General features: G+C 33.2%; 1 protein-coding gene across 1 annotated transcript in view; it reads left to right on the top strand.

The window, feature by feature from the left end:
- LOC108907749 overlaps nt 1–6,986 on the top strand; it is an 18,341-nt gene extending 11,355 nt beyond the window's left edge. The window contains exon 2 of the mRNA XM_018711544.1: nt 5,509–6,986. Coding sequence (XP_018567060.1) covers nt 5,509–6,748 — 1,240 coding nt within the window. The 3' untranslated portion in view covers nt 6,749–6,986. The remainder of the gene's footprint in view (nt 1–5,508) is intronic.
- The last annotated feature ends 2,727 nt before the right edge of the window (nt 6,987–9,713 follow it).

The raw sequence follows: 9,713 nt of genomic DNA, 5'->3' as shown, positions 1-9,713 counted from the left end.
TAAAAAATGGAGATTTTTTTTGCTTTTCAGCAATATACCACATGCTATAGTTATTTTTCCAAACACAGAAGATACGGGGTGTTTTATATATAAATTCGATCCTTTTTTACATTTTAATATGGCTGGCTATGAAAATACATACAAAACTATAATTCTTACTTTTACAAAACTCATATCTGTTGTAAAAATATGACGTTTATTTAAAATATATATTACAGATAAGAAAAGACAGAGTTTTCAAATTTTTATTCCACTTCAACTGAAGTTACAATATTAAACGTAAATTAAACAATAGTAAGTACCTACATCAATAAAAACTTTCAAAAATGATAGCTAAATGTTCAAATTGCCGTCCCTCAACTGTCACACATTTCACGCATCTTCTGGCAACGTTTCGGGTAGCATTCATTAAATGTATAATTGAAATATTATTAAAAGGAATTTTAAATATAATGTCTTTTAGAAAACCCCAAAGGAAAAAGTCCAACGGACTCAAATCACGTAACCCAGCTGGCCATCTGATCGGTCCGTTTGTTCCTATACACCTATCTCCTAAAATTTCGGTATATTATCACACGAGTATATATTTTTACAACAGATATGACTTTTGTAAAAGTAAGAATTATAGTTTTATCTGTATTTTCATAGCCAGTCATATTAAAAAGGAAAACAAATATAATTTATATATAAAACACCCCGTATCTCAAGTGTTTCTAAAAATAACTATATATTGCTAAAAAACGAAAAAAAATCTATTTTTTTAGGCCATGGTCAGCTACGATTTCCATTCAATAAAATATAACTTTGGGTCATAACTCCGAAATCTTAAGATCTACTAAAAATCTAATACCGGCATTCAATTCTACGCTAAAGAATTAGTCTTGAGCACAGCTGAGATACAGACATGTTAAAAAATGTGACAGTAACGAGAAACGCCCTGTAACTCAGAAACAAATGAAGATAGCAAATTTCCGATTTGACAGTCGAGTTTGCCATAAAAATCGAGCTCGAGAACGTCGTGTCAGATTTATCATATATTTAGTAGTTTCTAAAATACCCTGAATTCCCATCGAAAATGGACCAGTCTGTACATTTAGGCGATAAAACGGATGTAACATTTCTGTCTTCAATACACGCCATACAAAATTGGGTGATTAATGGCATTTTTTGGAGCGGAGTTACCTTCTTCTCGAAGCCCACGAATTGATAATAATAATAATAATAATAATAATCTTTATTGCCCAACAGATAACATCCATTTATAGGACAAATTGTTTACAGAAAAGTTAAATGCTTAACATGTATAGACATAAGACACATCGAATGAAGTACGCAGAAGGCTAGTAATATTGTATGTGCATACAATACCCAAAAAAAGAACATATAATATTCTTATATAGAATTAAACCTAAATCAAATCACCATATCTTATACCAACAGTTTCAACTATCTGATTGAGGCTGCTAAAATTAAGATCACACAAATCTGATATTTTATTGAAATTTCGGCACATAATATGTACTGGGGACATCATGAGACACTGCGACCTTGCTCTAGCACAAATAAAGGTATAGTTCTGACGAGAGTTTATACGAGGAATACAAAAACAAAACTGGCACAATAGGGATGGACATTCTAGATTATTGTGAAATAAATTATATAAAACTTTTATACTTGCTAGAACTCTACGAAACTCCAGAGAAGGAATATTGAATCTGTTAAGTAGAGTAGATTGGTTATAGCCTCTCTCCGGATAAAAGCCATCTATTTTGAGTGACATAAATTTCAAAAATTTCCTTTGTACATTTTCCAATGACAGCTTCAGATAGTTGTAACGTGGGTACCATACCAATGAACAATATTCAAGCTTAGATCTTACGTATGAGTTATACAGAGACTTAAATGCAATTTCATTTGAAAATAACTGACAGTTGCGCACGATACAGCCTAACATTTTTAAAGCAGATGAAGTAATATCATTTATATGTTTAGAGAAAGTAAGTTGTGAGTCAAACAAGACACCCAAGTCTTTTATGGAGTCCACCCTGTTAAGTACCTCAGAATTAATTTTGTAATGATATGTTACTGGATGCAATTTACGAGTGTAAGTTACGACCTTGCATTTCATTATATTTAATTCCAGACAATTACTAGTGCACCAGTCGTTTAATAAATCTAATTGGTCTTGTAACTTTTGACAATCCGCAATATCCGACACTTTGCCAAACAACTTTAAGTCATCAGCAAATAAAAGTTTTTCACAGCATATTTGAGATGTTAAATCGTTAATAAAATATAAAAAAAGTAGGGGTCCTAAATTAGACCCTTGAGGAACTCCAGAAGTGGCTGTGAAAATACTAGAATTGTGTCCAAAATACGTAACGTATTGCTTTCTATTCATAAGATATGACTCGAAAAGGTTGCATAAATTATAACTGAAACCGAGTGCACTCAATTTTTGTAAAAGAATTTTATGATCGACACGATCAAACGCCTTTGCAATGTCAGTGTAAATCACATCTACTTGCCCTCGTATATCAAGTTCATTGGATATGAATTGTGTAAGTTGACATAAGTTAGACACTGTAGATCGTCCACGCATGAAGCCATGCTGATCCCATGATATTAGAGTTTTTGTAGCAGGATAGATGCGATTATAAATCGCTATCTCGAATATTTTTGAGAAATTGCAAAGAATTGAAACCGGTCGATAATTCTTAACTTCGGTGTTATTACCACTCTTAAAGATCGGACATACTCTCGACAATTTCCATATTTCAGGAAACGTAGATGATTTTAATATTAAATTGTAAATAATAGAAAGTGGCTGTAAGAGAGCTCTTGCACAATCTTTCACAAGAAAAGCCGGTATCTTATCGTGACCCGATGTCATTTTGTCTTTTAAACTATTTATTGCCTCTAATATTTCTTCATCAGTTAGGCTCGTTATATGCAAAGGCATTACATCATGGCTACATAATTGCTGAAAAGGATAATCCACGTTACTATTTTTCCCAGAATAAACACCATTGAAATAATCGGCGAAAGCGTTAACAATAGATTTAGGTGAGTCGAAAATTTTTTAGTCATAGGTAACTGAGCTAGGTATTCTAGATGTGCCCTTTTTGTGTTGAATATAAGACCAGCATTTGGTAGGGTCACTTACTATTGCATTTTGTATGCTGTTGATATGGTTCTTGTAAGCAATATTTATTTGTCTTTTTATCAGAGACCTCAGCCGTTTAAACTCAAGCAAAAAGTTTACATTCTTTTCTTTTTTATATTTTAATCGATATTTATTTTTCAACATGATATTGTTTTTTATCTCAGTGGAAATTATCTCAGAAGGAAATTTATTCCTACGTTTACAAGAATATGCTGGAACATGACGATCCAAGATAGCATTAAAAATAGCGTAAAAATCAGAACATGCACCATTTACGTTATCAGTATTAGACAAAGAGCTCCAATTTGCATTTAATATGTCACTATAAAGTTCAAGAAAGTTAGCTCTGCGGAAATTGTAAGCTTTACTCTCACAATTTGGAGAAAAAGTCACACTAGTGCTATCATTTATTACAAAATTAAGTATGAGGGCCGGATGATGTAAATCTTCACGAACTAAAGGTGCTTCATTCCTAACAACTTCACAAACATTAAAATTAGAAAAAACTAGATCTAAAAGGCGATGATTGGTATTGAGTACATTATTAAATTGCATAATGTCCAGTCACTTCCACATTTCTGTCAGATCTGAAGACGGTGTAATTATTTGGAAAGTACTCAGAAGAAGAAATACCATGCACAAGCCACGTCTCAGAAAGGCCAATGATTCCAAATTCAGCAGCTGAAACTGAAGAGCAGAACTCATCAACCTTGGTCCTTAATCCTCTAACGTTCTGGTAGCAGCATGATATTTGACTCGACCCCTGATGACTGTTGGGCTTATCTAGTTTAAATTAACTATTTCGGGAATGCCACGTATATATTTGATTCTCAAATTAGTTTCTCCAGATGCCAGGCGTTCATCTAACTTCAGCTTAACTGAGCGATAGCATGCAATCTGTTTTAGTGTTCGATCATAACTAATGCGGACGCCCTTAAAGTTCGGCATGTTTCTTAAATTTCTTGCTTGGCGAATGACGTCTTGAACTAATGATTCATCGCATCATTGATGCATCAAAGACTGTGCGGGCAGGTTGATTATTTCGGTATCTTCGTCGGTATTCTCCGGCTGCTTGTATGGCGTTCTCATTGGAATACCCATATACCAACACAAGATCTGCTTAATGCATTTTTTATTTAGCACAAATTATTTAACGAATGGTCAAATGATTAAACAAAATGACACAAATAATTATTATTGTTATAGCAACCATCATTTTTATTTACCAGGCTACTTGATTGGAATATGAATTATATTTTTTTTAAAAGTTTGTAACTTCTAAAAAAAAACGAATCGGACCTATGTTCATATAAGGAAAAATGTTTGAAATTAACTCAACTACCATGTTTTAAAGTTTGTCATATAGCTTGTAGAACACCTTGTATAGTAGCCACGAGGGATAACATCCAAACTGCATTCAAAGCCCAAAGTCGAGACATATCTAAATTAACGGTAGAGTTTAGATACAGCCGGACATTTTTTCTCACGTTTGTATAATCCTTCAGTCATCTCGAGTCATAAGGAATTTCGTACCAAGCTGTGTCCCATTCTTAATGAAGCACCCTATATGCAAATGTTCAAATGTCCTGGGTTTATATTTACTACTAACTTTACTAACACTTAATTTAAATTTGCCGCTTTTTATATGTTCCAAAATGGTGGTAAGTAGGTTTATAAACACCATCTCGTGCAGCTTCAAGCTATACATAGTGTTTCAATCATAATGTCATTAATTTAAAGGAAAGATAGGGAAAAATCAGTAGAATACGAATACGCGATTAATAAAATTTAAAATGCATATTTACGCTAAAAAAAATATTTTCAAATCATTATTTAAACTCTTTTTCGGACCGCTCCTGACCGCTGATTCACAAAGATTTATCCAGAATGAATCTTGATCTACCGTAATAAACGGTCATTAACCTAGCTATTAATGGGTTTTTAATCCCTAGTGTACGTGCAAAATTCAAGACGACTGGGGAAATCATCTGTTTCGCTTCAATGTTCGAACGCTCTATAGTCCGTCGGTACGTTCCCTGTTGCGAAGTAGGTCGTCGAATTAACGGGAGTTAAGGAGTAATTTTTAAACGATCGAGTAAAATTTTTTCTTTCAGATTCTCTGCTTTTATTAGGCCTTCCTATTTCGTGATTAAAATTAATGACATTATGATTGAACCACCCTGTATAGCTGCATATTCATCTGATTTCTGTACGGTTTCAGTTAAAATTTAATGCATGCCTTTTGACAAAGTTCATAATATATGAACTTTGCTTTTGATAAAACGACTTAGAAGTTTGCAAACACCCGGCCAAAACCTGGTACTTATAATCTTTTTTTCCAGGCGCCTATGGATTCTCCTAGTCCTATGTTTGTGTGCCTGCGCAGACGTAAAGAACGACAAATGTCGTCGACCAGAAATTTTGTCGCCAAGGACTCTATTCGTCTACCAACAAACAGATACAGTTGATGTAACAATATATCACTGCCACTATCGCCAGGAAATCAAATGTATACATGGTAATTGCTCCGACTGTCTAGTAAACAAATTGAAATACACAGATGTCGAAACAACGTACCAATACAGTGACATCACACAGAACTGTATAAATGCTTTTGATACAAATAAATTTATAGACAAATATGGTATCTCAAATCAACCTAAAGTAGTAACATACAATTTGAACTGCACATATTCACGTCTCGATAAAATTGTAAACGTTACACTAAGAAAATATGATAGACGAGCCGAAATAGGACGAGATAGAATAGTGTTACAGTCGGGCACCTTTTGCAAATATACCTCAGGGTTTTGCCACGACAAAAAAGAAGACATCGATGTCATGTGGACAGTGAAAGACCTCGCTGATGAATGTTCCCTTTACAGAAAAATAAACGTTTCGGACTTGTATTATTTCGCCTTTAACCACAACCGTTACGCTATACTTGAATCGTACGGCAAATATTTTCCTATAAAATTGACAACAAAGCAGGGAAGTTGCTCAGTCGCTAAAACGTGGAAAACACAACAAGAAGGACTGATAATAACAGAAGGGCTCATAGTAAACGCAAGCAGTAATAACATCCTGCAACCGACAGATTATTTGAAATTCTACTTTACAAACAAGCAAGCCTTGTACGATTTTCTAACCGAAACATGTACCGCCGATTTAAACAATGAAAACTCGAATTCCTGGCTTCTACAAAAATCGTTCTCGACGAAGTCAAAGTTGCGAGACCAAGACAATAGTTTGAACAACTTAAATACCGAGATTCAAAGTCTTCTATCTAAAGCAAAAATTTATTTCTACATAATTGTTTTTATCGTATTATGTTTGACGAGTGTTATAGTTCTCTTGACCTACTTTATACTAAAAACAAAATCTTCGATTATCAACTGCAGTTATCCACGATATCCTCCACCTAATCCAAGCGGACCAGTGAATATTGTTAATGCTTACGAATATATCACATCGGAATATGACATTAATTCTATCTATGAAAAAAAGTACTGTCAGTTACCTGAGAAAATCAGCAAGACCTCAAATGCCCGAAGTATGTACGAAAGTACGTTGGAACACTAAAAAATTAATAAAATCACATTATAAAGAGAACAGTAGGGACAACTTACGTTTTTATGAATGAAAGCAGCCCTTCAGAATCTGTTTCGAGTGAAAATAGCTTCACTTCCATTTCAGAGTGACGCTATAACTTCACTTAGGCATAGTAGCTTTTCACCTTCATTCCCAGTTCACAAGAAATATGGGTTATAAACCCCCCAAAAAAAATTTTCCGACAAAAATTTTGGCATTTTGAGTTTGTCCCCATATGTCGATTTGGTGACATTATGGTTGGTGACAACCAGCAAGCAGCAAGCTGATTTTTCTGGGAGGGTTTGGTAATAAGATTTGAAATGAAAGTATCTTATTGTCCGACAAAATTCTTGAGAAGTTTTTGCAGTCCGACGTCCCGAAGATGTCGATTTAACGACAACATGGTTGGTGATAACCAGCAATCTGGTTTTGATTTTTTTCTCTAATAATTGAAATGTATAACATAATAATATACTTGTCTGCCAAAAAGATTGGAAAATGGGAAAAATAATTTTTTTGTGGTACCTAATGTTCATTCCGCTATAAAATAATTAATTTTTTAATTAAAAAATAAAGAAGAATAAATAAGAAAATTATCTTGATAACAGGAGCAACAGAAATTCATAAATGTCTATCAAAATTAATTTAATTAATCTCCATCAAAATGATTTCTTTGTTCAAGAAACTTATACACTTTATTTTATAAACTATTGTAACTATTTTATAAAAAATGGTAACTGTAAAATTAATGCATAAATTTTTGCTTGTTTTTTTTTTAATTAAAATTTGCAATTTTGTTTTGACAAACAGTTTACACATAGTTTTGTTCTTGAAAAAACAATTAAACCAATTTTAAAAAAAATTTTAAAATATTTTGAATTCACCGCGCGTTTTCTCTATTTCTTTTCTCAAGGAATCCAGCGTGGTAATGGTATACGTTACCGATCGCAGGTAACTGCACACACTCATAGACGCATGCATTAACACATTTAATTGCATATATACATTCTTTTTGTAACTGTATAAAAAAATGAATTAAAATTTTTTTTGTTCATATATTTTTTTTATTAAATATAAATTTTTCCTACATCATGTGTAAGTATTGAAACCGCAAAATTTTATCGTTTAATTTTGTCGGACAAGCAAAAAAAAAACGATAATCTTGTCAGACAATTACATTCTCAGATTAATATTGCATTTTTTTAAATAATGACGTTGTCGTTAAATCCACATCTTCGGGGCGTCGGACTGCAAAAACTTCTCAAGAATTTTGTCGGACAATAAGATACTTTCATTTCAAATCTTATTACCAAACCCTCCCAGAAAAATCAGCTTGCTGGTTGTCACCAACCATATTGTCACCAAATGGACATATTTGGGGTGGGGGACAAACTCAAAATGCCAAAATTTTTGTCGGACAAATTTTTTGGGGGGTTTAAAAAATATATATCTTTCATTTAAACTTAAAAAAAAGTCACGGGAAAACTTACCACTGTTGAATTTTCCTCGTAGTCAAATCGTGGGAGACTCGTCAAACTTAAGCTGCACGCAAAGTTACAGTTTGCTGGTAATATTTTTTTTTGTACTTGGGCCCGTGGACTATTATGACATGAGCCAACGAACGCAACCAAGGTAACTAAAAGCAAAAGTCAGGCAATTCACTCTTGTATTATTTACCAGATTTAGTGGGGTGGAGGATGAATTGGCATACGATGAAATCATCCGTCAACCAGTGACTGAGATTCCAAAGAAGCAGGGCCGTAATTGAAACTAGATTTAAGATATATGGCTGTACGAAGTTAAATAAAAAGTCAAACAATTTTTAAACGTAATCATTATGTTTACAACGATGTGTAGTCTTTAATAATTTTAGTACTTTTCAGTTTTATATAGAAATAAAATACCCATCGGAACTTCCAAATATAGAATATTTCAAATACGTCCCTGGACGGAGGCATACAGCTTGTATGCCTGTAATTTCCAAACCTTTGCTTTTAGTGACCTTGGACGCGTAACTTATTTTAAGCCACTCCTACCATCATTACAAAATGAATGAAATGGAAAATTTTCTTGGCGGGAATCCTGCTGTTCTTTTTATACTGTGATAAAATATGTCAGTCTTCAATAAGTTCCTTAAAAAAAATGTATGAAACAAGCACACGAAAAGGTAAACTGGTGATTTAACTTAACCAAATAAATAATAATGATACATGCGTAATTTATCAGATGTGATGGCGTCGATCGTAATGCCCTCTGGACCCTGACGGCCTACCAACATCAAAATATCAAAATTTGCAGGCAAGCGACAGTCCTTACTTTGGTTTATCTGATAGCGTAGCGTATGCATTTTGATACGCAACCAATGTTATGTAATGCAGAGCCTTCATAAATGATTACAAGCCACGTGGCCACCGAGCTAAGGCGACCAACATTGCACGTTGGTATCGCCTGCCAACTAAATATCCCTATAAATCGTATTCGTTTAAAATGAACAGTGACAAATCGTTGCGTCCGCGCTCTGGATAATACGATCGCGGTTTGGCTGAAAAAAAAAACACAAATTACCAGCCGGTGAGACAGAATGTTATTTTTTTAATATAATATCTTGATCTTACTGTTTTAATAATTTTTAATTTTACCGAAATTTAATTGCCAACATGAAAGAATTAAAATTACTGTCCCTGCCAAAATTACTAGTCATGTGGCTTGTAATCATTTATGAAGGCTCTGTATATATTTTGTACATTGTATTATTAATATTATTAAGTTTTTAAATAATCCTTTGCATTATTAAAATTCATTCATACATGGTGCATCTACACTTTTATATGAATTATTATTATTATTATTATACTTTTATATGGATAATTATTATTTAAGAAATATGTGTATATCTATTACATATTCTTTAAATGTTTATAATAAACTACCTACCTATCTATCTATTTATATATAT

This window comes from Anoplophora glabripennis, unplaced genomic scaffold (assembly GCF_000390285.2).
Source record: "Anoplophora glabripennis isolate ALB-LARVAE unplaced genomic scaffold, Agla_2.0 scaffold393, whole genome shotgun sequence".
NCBI classification, from domain to species: Eukaryota; Metazoa; Arthropoda; class Insecta; order Coleoptera; family Cerambycidae; genus Anoplophora; species Anoplophora glabripennis.
The sequence above is the reverse complement of the archived record's forward strand: the minus strand, read 5'-3'. Positions and strand labels throughout refer to the sequence as shown.